At 33.4% G+C, this 15,609-nt stretch overlaps 1 protein-coding gene across 5 annotated transcripts in view; it reads left to right on the plus strand.

Annotated features, from left to right (window-relative positions):
- Nucleotides 1-231: 231 nt before the first annotated feature.
- The window catches only part of LOC106720311 (calcium-transporting ATPase sarcoplasmic/endoplasmic reticulum type), a 30,039-nt gene continuing 14,661 nt past the window's right edge, over nucleotides 232-15,609 (plus strand). For 3 of the 5 annotated variants that reach the window (XM_014514932.2, XM_014514931.2, XM_014514928.2), the window contains exons 1-2: nucleotides 7,599-7,722; nucleotides 8,723-8,867. In XM_014514932.2, coding sequence (XP_014370418.2) covers nucleotides 8,750-8,867 — 118 coding nt within the window. In that variant the 5' untranslated portion in view covers nucleotides 7,599-7,722; nucleotides 8,723-8,749. Of the gene's footprint in view, nucleotides 369-7,598; nucleotides 7,723-8,194; nucleotides 8,360-8,722; nucleotides 8,868-15,609 lie in introns of those variants that run through there. The other 2 variants (XM_014514929.2, XM_014514930.2) reach the window with 2 other exon arrangements.

Raw genomic sequence — 15,609 nt, forward strand, 5'->3', positions numbered from 1 at the left:
TTTGTAAATTAAGGCAAAGCAACGTCAAGGGCTGTCACCGGGAGTGATGTTCTTAACATAAGTTCTCGGAATCATTTACATTCGACTGTGGACCTTGCTGAGTGGTGTTAGGTTATTGAGTGGGTATTTTGAGAGGTGCTCGGGCGTCGAGTAGATCTGTAACGAGTGCGTGCTGGCACCTGGCCCACCGCCGCCGCCACCGCCGCCGCAGAGCTTATAAAAGAGGACGCCCCTCTGCTCCCACGCCCGGCTCACAGCGACTTCGAAGCTGTCCTCATGGGGCACACTAACCTTTCTTACTGTAATAAATAAATAAATACTAATAATTTTATGTTATAAGTGATTGGGACCAAGTGAAAAGTGATACGGTAAGTTTCGCTGCGAGTTTGTGATGGTGCTATCGAAACGGAACTGTGGCCTGTGCATTGTGTTTTAGTTCAGTGTTGCCCGCCGATAGAGTCGCGGCCTTGGATTTGAGCAATAAATGGATATTTCTAGTGCGAATTATATAGCTGATATATAATTAATCATTATAACTTCAGCGTCCGTGAATTAATTTGCAAGAAAATAGAACAACGATATTCACGATAAAGTCCAGGGTTGCCATATGTAAATAAATGTAAATTTTTTATAACAATACAAATAATTGATTAGAAAAAGAATGTGAACGGCTGTGATTGCCAATTAAATTATTAACATAATATAAATAAACTCTCACGACTATGTTGCTCTGAAATTGTGAAAGAATACGAAAAACGAGATGGTAGTTTCATGAAACAAAAATTTATAAAGAAACTAGCTGTCGCCCGCGAGTCCGCCCGCGCGCAATTAAAAAAAAAATGAAAAATAGATGTTGGCTGATTCTCAGACCTAATGAATATGCTCACAAAATTTCATGAGAATCGGTCAAGCCGTTTCGGAGGAGTACGGGAACGAAAACTGTGACACGAGAATTTTATATTTGAGGTGACAAAAGATCAGTTTTCTCGATGTAAATTGAATGATATAAGAACATAAAAATACGTTAATGATATGATGAATGAAGCAATTGCAATATCGCAATACCTACCATTCATAAATATTATAATTTTTGGGACATTTAGGTGTAAATAGTAGATTCGGTATAAACTCAAACAGCTATTGTTATTTTTCTACCACATAGAGGTAAACGTGAGAGCTTATTTGTTATTGTAATAGTGATATTATACAAATGAAGTAGCTATTAATTAGCTATTAATACAAATAAATCAACATACATCATTACGCTTATCATTAGCTATTAATACATCATTCTGCTTTTGTCTATTTATGCACGGAAATAACCCACGAAAATCTCATTTTGTATTTTAATTTTTTTATTTTAATGAAATAATAATGTAGTGTAGTATGTTGTGCTCATATACTATTCAACATCATCGTTTGTCGTGTTTTCTTAGAGTTTTGCATGATTTCATACTTTGCCATAATTTTTTTGCGTAGATAACATATTATGTTTAGTTGTTGATACGATTTTTTATGTTAAAAACAAAACATCAATATGATTCTATAAACTATATAATATAAACAAAAACATAAACACATATATATACACAACATATAAACCAAATCCGTACAAGAGAAATCTTCACATGTAGTATTTTTTTTTACGTTACAAAATTATTGATTATAAAAGTTTATGATAAGCATAGCGAATGCCGCAAACGTCGACACAATATCTGAATTTATTATTTGAATCTCATATTTGCCAACATATATTTACGCGAATAGTCAAACTCAAGGAAACCGAAAATGATTACTACATACTAGCACTAAGGAAAATAGGGATTTGTCTAAATCCGAATCCTAACATATTTTACAAATATAGCACCGGCAATATATTCTTATATTCTTGTATACTTTGTGTAATAGTCATTACTTTAGCTTAAATAAATACTTATTTATATTCCTTAAAACTCATACACGAATACATCGACGAATGCGGGTCAACTTTCGTGTAATTGGTGACCAATCAAACGCCTACCTAAACGAAAAATATAACTTTTTTAAAATCTTACTTAGCCACAGAAAGTAGCCAATTAATACAATTTACATTTAAATTAACGATTATCCTCCTACAAACATCATAATCAACCCATTATTCGTCCCCACTGAGGCGCTCGGAGCCCCTAAGTTAGGGGGTGATTAGGCCTTAGTCAACCACGCTAGTCCAGTGCGGGTTTATGTTTACACACATGTCTTTGTATTTCTTTGCACATGTATGTGCAAGTTGCATCAAGAGGTTTTCCTTCACTGTAAGAACGTCGGATAAATGTACATATGTAAATCGAATATCGAAAAACACATTGGAACATGGCGGGATTAAAACCCATGACCTGCAGATTACAAGTCACTGAATGTTAGGTCCATACCAAATTAAGCTTACTTAAACGTTCTCTACATATGTATATATGGAGATTAAATAGGCAACTAAATTTCGTTAAAAATTATTCAAGCGGAAACGGTAAAGTAGAACAATTAGTTTACAACCGTACGGCAACAGTAATTTGTAGTTGTAATACAATCATCACTCAACTCGATTAGGTACCTAAATCAATCGCATACCAACTCCGCACGTGTATTCAGAATTTGGCTGCGAAAAGTTCACTCAGCCTTTCGTATCAATCCAATACAACACCTAAATCCCTCGCACGGACGGCCAACTTTAGACCTGCCAAAGCAGATGGTTACGACACACTCAAGTACTATTCTATTTCGATTATTACCTTCGCCTGTTTTATTTCTAGATGACGAATCACCTTACGAATATATTCTTCGATAGTGGTTACAGCGTGCGTACGCACCGACGTACCGCCATACATCTCCTCGTTACATTATCAAGGAATTTTAAAAGCATTTCTCCACGTATTCAATACTCAGCACACCGTCCATCGGCGTGTTTCTAGTTAAACTCGAACAAAAGTTCATCTTAGATCAACTATTATAGATGATGGAGTTTTATTTATTATTATTTGTTTCGTCAAAGAATAGAAAAAGAATTTTTAAGATCAATTTATTCTTCATCTTTATATTTTTCCGCGTTGCCTTGAAAATTGATTCAATTTAAAATATTTATTTGAAATTTGTGCATCAAATAGTAAAAATAGTAAAGTTTCTTCTAAAATACTTCTATAGCGGTTTTGATTAAAAACACAATTGACATTTTGTCAAAATATGTGTTATTCAATGGCGTCGCCAGATGATGATATAGGTTAGATCTAGGGGAGGACTAGTAGCATAAATTCCTTTTTTTATTCCATAGGGAATGAACATCAACATATAGTCAAAGTTTTTAAAGAAGTACTTAGAAGTAGTCATTTTGGATCTATTGGGATTGTTAGCAACTTATTTTTAGCAGGAGTATACATATTATCTTATACTTATTTTTTTAGTATATATTTTGTTTTTTTTTTTCAATTCTCAAGGGGAGGGAGGAAGCTTCTCGCTGAGGGAGAGCCATAATCAAGAAACTGAACTGAGGAAGCTTCTCACCTATCTGCTCCCCCATGCCCCATTTACAGGCCCTTTCATTTTTAAGATTTTATTTTTCTTACCAAAGTATCATATGTAGAAGACAGGCATGGAATGTGTACAAACATTAAGTTTAGTGGGCCTATTTTTTTTAATCAAGCTAATAATATTTCAGCTTCCTTTCTTGAAAGAAACTAGAAATCGTTTTAAAATTTGTATTTAGTCTTACTTACTTGAAAACACAAGTTAAAAGAAATTTTCACTTTTTAACACTGTCGATTTCTTTTAAAAAATATGTCGTTTTATAAAATTACAAACGTAAACAACAAATAAAACGGACTAATGTTAAATATTATGAGCTCGGAGATATGTGGATTAGTACGCAGTCTGGCTAATGTTTTTTTTAATCGATCGTTAATGTCGTTAAACGTAATCCTTTACTACAAATGTCTGTATTGAATTAACGGTAACTGTTCACTCGATTCGAATAAAACAATTAACCTTCTTTGTATTTTTATAACATCACTAGCCAGTAACAATAGGTTTTCTTCGCTGTTTTGTGTTCTGTGTTTAATTTCTACTAAGTATAAAAAATAATTAATGTTAATAGAAATGTCTCAACTTAAGTTTATTCGGTTTTACTATGATAGACTTCTTTTTTCGTTTGTATGCTAAGCTTATTTCTATATAGAATGAGATTAGTTCGTAGATTCGTTCACCTTTAGATCTACGACACCACCTATGTCGTACACCAATCACCCAAGAATGGTGTGATCACGTGACGAAAAATGACTTGGTCCCGTGAACGACAACTTTGCCCTTAAACTATCAGTGTTGTTGTCCGATTATGATACTTTAAAAAATTAGTAAACAGAATCAACTGGTGCTTAAAATGATTTGATGATTTCAGCACTTAAAATAAGGCACAATTTTTAAAAGTACAAATGTAATTGAAGGCAAAATAGTTTTACTAAACTAACATTCTTTTAAATATAAAATAGTTTTAGCGTTGCCTGTAGCATTAGTATTTGATTTCATGCCTACATTTTTATTCGGGACACCGAAATAGCTTTTAACATTGGCATTCAGCTGTTTCCCTGTCATTTTCTATTTTCTGTCTCTAAATATAATAACATCGGTACAACACAAGGCTGACATTTTTCTTTAGTCGCCGGGAGATCGTTAGTTGGAATATACTTTCGACTGTGTCATAAAACTCAAGATTAATGATTTTAAAAGAACATTAGAATTTAATGCATAAAAACATTCATTGTCGCTGTAATTTCCCTGATAGTTAAAATATAAGAACTTAATTATTTGACGCAACACTATTGAACTTAACCGTGTGTTTCCATTACCTGCTTATGCAAAGAGAATGAGAGTATGATAATATATTTTTGGATAGGTATTCTGGATAGGATACCACGTGGCAGTGGCAGTGTGATACCACGGTAAAATTGATTGTGATTGTAATAGCCTGAATTTTAAGTTACAAACCTATATATGGAATATGATGCGTAATCTTTAGATGCAGTCAAGTGAATTAGAACAAAAGTAATTATCTCAAAACCTTACAAGGCATTCCAGTATTATACAAACGAATAATTTATTATGTTTGTGAATAATGAATGTGTAAAAATTATGTTATTTAAATGTCTGATAAAAAATTAGGTAATCACAAACAAAGTGTAGAATGGTTAGTAACGAGATCTACGATATTATTAAACTATCTAGCGACCAGCCCCTGCTTCTACCAGGTGGCAATGAATATAAGTCTGATCTCTCTGATATAAATCATGTAAACACGACCGTGCCCAGCCCGTGATCTGATTTTTCGGTTAAGCTTATTGTTTGCGATCGTGATATCTTCAAAACTATTTGTTAGTTTACTACTATTTAATTTAAAATTAAGCCAATCTGGGCTTAATAAAGTATTTTTCTTTATTTTCGTAATTATTACCAGTACTTTAAAACATAATAGAGGAAGTTTTCTATAGCTTATGTTTTTTTATCGTTTGGCAACCCTATCTGATTGTCAAACGCAAATAAAAGAATTAAAATCCTTTGTGTTCGTATAAAAATATAGATTTAATGATAAAAAAACGGAAAAGAAAGACGATTGTTCATTTTAATCACTTTAATTCAGCACGGGTCGTTGATCTTCAGATAAGCGTTGTAATCGGCCAAGGACCGAGAAATTAAGTTCACGCACAAACACCGACGTAACTAGGCTTGCAAAAACAAAAGCGATTGCTATTGTTTTTAAATAGTAGGAGTTTGTACTTGACCTCGACCCCGCCTTGTTCGTAGCTATATAGTACCTAATATCTATATGTACCTTAAATGTGTAATCTTATAGTATTATAATTGCGAATGTTCAGATGGATGGGTGTTTGTTTGAAGGTATCTCCGGAACGGCTCCATGGATCTTGATTAAACTTGGCACAGATATATCATAGTCTGGAAGAACACATAGGCTACTACATATTTACGTTTTTTTTTAATTACGCGCGGACGGAGTCGCGGGCGACAACTAGTTTAACGACAAATGTTTTTAAATGTGTAAGAATTATAATCACAGTAGTAGTTCTTGTTAGAATCTGTTAGAGTTCGTGGAAAAAAAATGTTTCTAGTCCAATTATTTTGTGTACGTATTCGAAATAAAAGCAAGACGCTAGAGAATGAGAGTTTAAAAACGACTGATACAAAGGCCTGCCTATCTTTTATGTCTCTAAAATATTCAGTGCTGCGAGTAATGAACGACAGGCTTTACAGAAAACTTTAAAGATTTTAGTGCCACATTAAAAGCCACATTAGTTTTTTAAACAAAACTTAAGTTTTTTATGATAACACTATCCTTTTAAAATTGCATTATTGTCCTACGGTCAAGCTCCATAATAAATTGTAAATATAATCACTGAATAGAGACGTATTAATAAGAGCGTCGGTGGCTCAAGGATTAAGTACATGACTTGTAAACTGCAGGTCCTGGATTCGATCCCACCGTGTCCCAATGTGTTTTTAGATTTACATATGTACATTTATTCGACGTCCTTACGGTGAAGTTCGTGATACAACCGACACATATCTTCGAATAAAGATATGTATGTATGAAGTCAACCAACCCGAACTGGGCCAGCAGTAAGCTGATAATGATGAACTTAAATAATTAAAGTTTTTCATTTATACTTGAAATTCATATTGTCATTTTAAACAGACTGTGACGAACGATACAAAAATGTTTATTCACATAGATCAGTGTCACAAAGTAGTCAAGCTTTGCCAGCAACTAGCTCCAATGTCGAAGCGTCGCGTCGCCGTCGGCCACGCTCCAAATAAACTTACAGGAGATGATAATCACCTGAGAAAATATCAAACCAACATTTCTAGAACATCTCATGTTTATTTTCAAATAGTATCAGTTAATTTATTTTCTTAAAAAAATAAACTTCCATTTTTACTGCTCACAATAAATACAAATTACATTTCTCAATATAAAGTAGATTACAAAATAAACATAAATATAAAATCCAAAAAGAATTCAATCCTATAGGCTTTAAAAACATTATAACACAGTATAATGACACTTGCTTATGATTTCACCCAATTTGTTATCTCATAAAAATCCTAGATTATGGGTCATTAGTCTAATAATTTTACTTAAAATTAACCATTGGTCGCCTGGTGAATTTACACGATAAAATTTAAAAAAAAACCGAAACGAAACTGCAGCATTTAAAGGTAAATTAATATATATCAAGTTTAGATCTCATATTTTATGAAAATAAAAAATCTTTCTGTGTAAATTGTAAATATATTTTCAAAGATAATGCTTCCTATAATAGAACTTAGAAAGGAAAAAGGAATTTTGAAAGCAATAAATTTAAAAGAATGAATCTATTGGTCCAAACAAATATGGCATATTTGTATAGTGGCGGCAGCTCGACCCGGGCAGCGCCTGCTATAAAAAGATCATCATAGATCGGCGGACGATGGCGGCTGCGCGACATGCAACCCTGGACTCGGCTGTGCCATCGAGTACTGTTGCCAAAATAATTAAAGAAATCTCCTTCGTGTCCCTCCGCCGCGCCCGCGCCGCTCTAAAATCGTCGCTCTTTGCCCGGGAGTCGCTACTCGGGGCGCGGCGGGAAAACATCTCCCGCGTCACTCTTATTTCTTCTTTCCTTCTCGCAGCTGTCGAAAAAAATTTATTCAGTAAGTCCCTAATTTAAAATCCATAAAACAATTTTACCGTGAGTGAATTAATAATTACAGTGAAATACAGTGCTATATAAGGTTTATTAAATTTAGTGGTAGTAAATAAGAGTGATAAAGTGTTACATAACCCAAAGAAAATTATATAGCTGGTTCTGAATTTTAAAAATACCGCACTTTCTAGGCGCCTGTGGCACAAAAATAGCATTACGTCACGTGGTATAATTTCAACCTATAGAATTGCTCCACATTTATTCGACATCATAAAATATATTTGTAATGCTTCAGTTATATTCCTTCTTCCATTTTTTTTATATTTGTATTTTAGGAACTGTATTTTAAGATCGTTATTTAATTTCTTTTTTATGCACGTTTTGTCGAAAAAAGATTCTAGTTTGATTTAACTCATTCTTGACCCTCGTAATAGGTGGCGCTATGAGCAAAGATTTTTACAACGTCAGTCTATGAAAAAATGACGGCTGGATTAGATACGTGTTCGTGTAGTTTATGATATTTACGAGAAAAAGTATTTGCTTAGTACAAAATTCAGTCTTTATTTTATAAATTAAGGTTAAGGCTTTTTTATTTAAGTGAATTATTAAAGGAGACAACACCTTCTCATGTGTTACAAAATTTGGTGAGTTTGCAATGGTTAAGTCAAACGGTGCTAAGTATATAGGAAATCGCTCGTTATCCTTTTTAGTTTCTGTCCTATATTTAATTCTTCAAACATTCAAATCACATACAAGTGTGCTTATTGTTTTATAGATGTGGTATAGCCCAAAGTTTATCATCTTAGCATAAAATTAATTTTGGTAGATAGGCAAAACTTAAAAGAGGTTAAATAATTTATTACGCATAAAGCTATATTGTTACCATTTTCGTAAAAAAAAAAAACAACTACGTAAGTAAAAAACAATGCCAACATAACCTCCAAAGCCTTCGATCGAGTAGACAATGATGACTTGTCATTTCTAACCTAAATTCTTTTACATTTTAGAACTGACGGCAACGTAGAAATTCCACCATGGAGGACGCTCACACGAAATCCGTGGATGAAGTCTTAGGATACTTCGGCACAGACCCAGATAAAGGCCTGACTCCTGATCAAATTAAGAGGAACCAAGACAAATATGGGCCAAATGGTAAGTTCTTTGTTTACTCCTTATTATTGCGTTCTTTTATAGAATAAACCATTCAGAGCAAATTAATTATGTTATTCAATGTTTTAATATGTCAAGAGATATGCGATTTTTTTTTTCTTATTAGTTAAATTGAGTTGTATACAATAAAGAAACCATTAAGGTTGAATTAACACTGAACTGCTAACTAATGACATTACAATAGCTTACTGTAGCATTTTAATTCTCTTAATTACTCAAATTCACATGTTCACTTTGAGGAGAATTATTATAAAACTCCATTAGATTGTTTTAACCAAAATGTACACAACACTAAGTATATAATTTAAAAAAAATTGTTTGTTACTTGGATGCGAACTCTTTTACACTTTAAGACAAAGTTTTAAGTTAAATAGTTTTAAATAATAAACAAAAATACATTTTAAGTGTAAAAAATGTGTCCTCGGATATGCACATACTTTATAATCTTGATTATTCATATACATAGACATAATTGTTTTTAATGACTAATAATAGTTGAGTTAAACACTACATAAAAACCTTCATATTATTATCAATTTTTAATATAAAACTACCACAAGCATTGTCATATCCTTTATATTCCTATTAAAAACATAATGAGTTACATTTTGTTAATAACCTTTGATTCAACTTCTTTGGTTTACAGTTGCTTATTTTTCTGCATATCATTAATATAGTTAGTAATTGTGAGACTGTTTTGTATTGCTCTGAGAGCAAATCACATTTTTCTCTGAAATCCCATGCGGATACGACTAGTCAGTCATATTCCTTGTACACTTAAAATAAATTTCTAAACAGGCACGATAACTTCCGTTAGACCTTTCTAGGCAGCACAAATTTTTCATTCAAACTATTAGTAAATCCTAATTTGAACTATTCTAGCTAATAATGAACATCTGAGTTTTCTTTATTTTGAAACTGAAATGTTTTCTAATGTGGTAAATGGGCAAAAATGTTACAAACTATAAATTTTTATCTACTATTAATTCTAATCTTTTGAGACTTGAGAAAATTAGTATTAAATTAATATCCATGATTCCACATACTTATTACTTTCATTTCATTTAGTTAACAATATGCACTTGGGAGCTTCGGTGTTTCCAGGATTAAGTAGTGTTTGCCAATAACTTTGATTAAAAAAAAATTGGATCATAAATTTATTTATTCACCTTCTCTCTATGTTTTGTTGCTGTAGTATAGAGAAGAATTTTTAGGGTATACCGTTATTGTGGTACCATAAATCCCTTTCTATATGCTATTCATTCAGAACATCTGTTATAAGCTGTCTATATTTCCAACCAATAATACATCTTTCTGAATAAAGAAAATAATCTATTCTCTATGGATTTTCGTAAAAATATAGATATATATGGGTTTATTTATAGCAGGTCAATAACTGGGCGTCAATGGTCCGTGTGCCCTTGCTCCTTGGAGCGTACACGGGGCGCCAATACCTATCACCTCAACAACCCTTACACCTCGCTTATTTATAAAATCTTTTAACTATATTATGTGAAAGACAATTTACTATTAGTATAAAGTACGACTAAAAATTATTATTAAACTAGCTGTCGCCCGCGACTCCGACTGCGCGGAATTTAAAAAAAAAACATATTAGTAGCCTATGTGTTCTTCCAGACTATGTTCTACATCTGTGCTGAATTTCATCAAGACCCGTTGAGCAATTCCAGAGATACCTTCAAACAAACATCCATCCATCTAAACATTTGCATTTAATTAGTAAGATGGTTATTGGAGAAAAATAATAACAATTAATAAAAGAATCATAAAAAGAGTATTTAATGTACGGTTAATAAACTGACATAGGCCCGCACGGTACTTCGGGTTTGCACAAGAAAAGGGTATTGGCATCCCTTGTGTTCACTTTAGAATAAACAGAGATAACAAAATATTTGTTCATCTAGGTGAAACCTATGGTTATGTGACCGTTGGGCTGGTTTCGGTCTTTTTTAGTTCAAAATCTAAAAATAAACTAGGGGAAAATTCTTAACTACACTAATTCTTTTTACAGTCCTAAGTAAAAAATTTTAAAATGTGCATAAACTCCAATATTGCGTTTCTTTTGAAATTATGTAGGATTGTGAAAGTAAGAAATGTATGGAACAAAAAGAAAAACCAAGAATGACCTACATTCTATGTAGGAAATCTATAATCTTTATCTACGCTTATCTCTTTAGGTCACAAACCTACTTACTATGCCTAACACATAATTATAGATATGTTTCCTTTTTTATCTGTGAATGTTCTAAACACGTAAATAAAGTTACACCATTAAATTTGATCTAACGATTATTAACTTACTAAGATATTTGGTTGTCCTTGTTTATTCATATTAGAATGAGCAAGACAGTATTTTGTTTTTCGATAATAGAGATGCTTAATTAGTTCACACACAGTCATAAAAGGAACATCTCAGTTTGGAAATTTGAGAAAAATAAATGTTATTTTATGCCAGTCAAATATTTGCAGTGAAAAGAAAACTGCGAATGAACGTAAACAAGATATTAAAATGCAACTGTGATAAAACAACTGACGCCTCGGCTTTCATTACCGATGTGTAAACTTAAGTTTGTGTTACTAAATGCTCTGTTTAATATTCGATAAGCTAAATCTTAAGAACAACTAAGATAACAGACTGTTTCTAGTCATCTTTTATATTGTATACCTTACTTTAGGGTTGGTTTAAATTAATATTCCAAATCTTTAATTCACAGTAATACTTGCGTAGTAACTTACCGCCGCGCCGCGTCGTACGACTTTGTGTTTACATTCGAGTAATAACGAAGACAATCGTATTTCTTTTAAGTAATATCCGAATTGATTTTCCTAGAATAGTAGAAGAAATAGAACTAGTAGAAGACCCCTTGTCTTTGTGTGTACTTCGTTATTCTTTGTGATGCAAGGCAGGAAATCGGCGAAACCTTTATTGATGTTTAAAGTCAATTTATATGACTAAAATGATGCAACGTCATCGGATCAATTTTTTTATTGAATATTGTTAATTTTCCCTTTTTCTGGTACAGCTATGTCAGCATTTCTATTAATAAAATAAATCCCTACTGTGTATTTTCAGTTACCACCCTACCGCTATTGATCTATCAATAATTAGACGCCAAACGCTGTTAATATCGTTGTTTATTTACAACAGCCGTGGCATTAGATGTCGGATAGTTTGCTTCGGCACATCGCGTTCGCGTCATTTCGCCACCGAGCTGGTCACAATACGGAACACTTCAAACCAGAATAGATTCGGCCGAAACAAACCGCTCCCAGATCAATATCCCGACGCTTTGATGTTGAACGCCGACCATTCCAATGTTTACATATTAACTCCCTTAATGCAATCATATTAACATACTTTTTCACATTCATTAAGCATTTAAAAGCTTTACGCGTACGTTAGATTAAATAACGCTTTGAATTTAAATTGTAGAACAAAAGGTATAATTGTTTAGGGCTTTAGGGAATTGATTTTGAACTTTGTGCATGTCAAAATTCGATCTAAATATGTGGACCTTGAATATGTTCAATTCAAATCCATTCAATAAAATAATTAATATACGGCTAACGCTCCCGTATAATTTTTCGGTGGCGGCACTGAAAGTTTCATACCCATAGGTGGTCCATCTTCAGGGCGAGTGTTTATTTGTGTTGCTTCGCAATGACGAGAGTTCAGCACGTTACGCGACGGCGAAGAAATGCTCTGTGTTAGCCGTATATTAATTAGTTTATCATAATGGCTCACGAAAGTATAAACAATTTAATCCCTTCAATGTTAAACTTCGGAATACGTCGACCAGTCAAGTTAACGCTAGTTCTGGATGTTAGTTTCTCTGTAATACATTAAAACGTATTCTCTGTGGCGTACAGGTTTGTAAAATACTGTTATTTATATCAACAATTTATATTTTCGTAACAAGTGCAAAAATATAACGCTTTGTTACTTTATTTAACAAACTTTCATATAAATTAGCAAATTTTACAATTATAAACAATATATTTTGTAGTGAATTATAACTGAAAATTTGCTAACCACTGGTAGTTTTTAATTTATGTAACAGCTGTTATTGGCCATGTGTTCTTTGAGTTGTCGAACGCGATATGCGCGATAAGTTATTCTTCGCCTCTGAATCACTACACGTTTACATACTAATTGTATGCAAGTATGTAATTTTATTACTACGGTTATTTTAAATATAATTATTGAATGAACACGTTATTTGAACAATGTATGCCTTTATTACTCTTAAAGATTATTAAGTGAAACATGATTAGAGAAAAGTTCAACTATATTAAACAGTAAACTGCAATAAACTTTCTGACTAAATTTAAAATACTACTCAAATTACAGTTAGGGTCTAATATATCCTTGGTGAGCACATCGTTGTATTATAGACCAAGTCTAATAAACTGCTCTGCACAATGGTAAAGTTTTGATACGCGCCAGTTTCCAAAGTTGAGGTTTTTAGGTCCATCTAAAGACCGTCTTAATTTTTTTCATATTTACAATATTTTTTACGTTGGATATCTCTTCATACCCCTATAAAAACGATTGGAATACCGTTACAATTTTACCCCATCTTTGAAGTATGACAAATATTAACCGCATGATATCAAGTAATGACCGGTACTAGATAATTGGGCATATCGAGGATGTGGGACATTGTTAGACCTATAGGTAGTGATTAAGAAGTGCGAAAGTGCATTAAGCAGTAGTGAATGAACAGTGCTCTGTACCGTGAGGAGCGTGCAGGAGGCGCCCGGGAATGTTGACGCGCGGTGAGCTCAGCGTACAGACTAAAATATAATATAGATGGCCACCAGCGGCCGGTTTATTTTGGACGGCCGACGTTGGCGGCTTGCGTCTACAAATGCGGCAGACGCGCTATCTTCTACCACTATTATATATTTATTTAATAAATATTCTCATAGCCAACGATTATTTCAACGCTCCGAACTTCAATTGATTTTATTTATTCCGTTCACAAATTTAATAAGTCACTTATTATTTGCAGCAAATATTAAATTTAGCAACTCGTTTGATCTATTAGTAATAAATTAAACATTAAAGTGCAGTAGTGAGTGCAGAATTTATTATTAATTATTAAGATTATATAAAGTTTTAATAGCTACACTTGTAGCTGCTCTTGTCTAGAAATATGTGTGGGAAGAAGAGATTGCAATTTAAACACACGCACATAAATTAAACCTGTGCTCGCTTTCATTCTTTACGTGCAGTATTTGACTATATCTACATACAACATTCAACTGTTAATACTGTAAATATAAGATAGAACAATATAAGTAAACCATTACACCGTGTCACATTTAAGATGTTAAATCAGATAGAACTTGCCTACATTGATTAGGTTAAGAAAACGTGAGAACTTATTTATCAATCTAAGCTCTCGAGAACTCCAACTAATCGTATCTTGTTGCCACAACTTCTTAGCATTTCATGAATTTTAAAACTACATGAAAAACAAGTAGTTTATACAAACTTTGATACATTTTTAAATAGCTCATTTGTTTTGCAACGTAATTTATTCAGTCAAACAATTCGTCGGCAAGGGCGCGCCGCGCAATCTTGTAGTTCAATGTTACTACCGGCCACCTGTAGACGTGGTTACAACTAAATCGATTTCTTTCCTAATCCACTCGTCGTAAATTACATACCCGCATAGAATAAACAATTGTCTCACAGCTAAAACATTAATCTAAACAAATTATTCCGTCTCCGAAACAATGTCTTCTCTTTTATTATTTAAAGGCGCAACTGTAACGTTAACTATATAATCATCATATTGGAGCCGTCGAAGTAATCACCCGTTACCGTATTGTGACGCAAACGATCAGATGCCAACTGAACGTGTTATCGTTGCTTTGACTAATTGCTAACATTCGTCTCGGCGCGGCAGCGGCGGTCGGCCTCACTGTACGCAAATAGTCTATACGATTGACTTAGCGCACGTTGCCTGATTACACACGTCTATTGAGTCCTAGAGGTAGCAGTTAAACCGTTTTAAAAGGCCCCCACGAACGTGATCGCCTCAACCGCGCCGTGCCCGGCCGTAAAGCGGACAAACATTTGCTAAACACGCGGAAATTAACGACGCAAACGTAATCTCATTGTTAATAATTACACACGAAATCTTCGTAGAACACGTATTTTTCCTAAGCCTGAATATGGCTTACATTAAATCGATAGAAAATTTCAATTCGTTTAATCTAAAGTAAATGTATACGTCCGTCCAATTGTTAGCGAATGATTCAATACACTAAGCTCATCCCATATAGCACCTGGAGTAGATTTTCTGTGTCGTGATTACGTCAAAATTACACACGTAGCGAGGTCAGTGTACAGAGTGCGTGCGGGTCACGCACGTCACGGACAGACGTGGCCCAATGTGGCCGCTGCTCGATTAATTAACATACAAAAACCACACGACACGTCAATATCCTTCTGAGAGCAACATCTTTATTCAAATAGTCGCTCACCAAAGGTTGAGAAAGAGACGTCCTGTTGCCCTTGACGATATCGTACATGTTTACTCTAAAACAAACCAAATCGTAACTAAATTCAACAAAAAACTAACAACTTGAACACAAATGTCTTATCTGTGTAGATAAATCATGTATTTAATTAATTCCTTCGTTTAAACATTTATATGAATTATGTAAAATCCAAACGGAAAATGAAGAA

The sequence above is a fragment of the Papilio machaon genome, chromosome 4 (assembly GCF_912999745.1).
Source record: "Papilio machaon chromosome 4, ilPapMach1.1, whole genome shotgun sequence".
NCBI classification, from domain to species: domain Eukaryota; kingdom Metazoa; phylum Arthropoda; class Insecta; order Lepidoptera; family Papilionidae; genus Papilio; species Papilio machaon.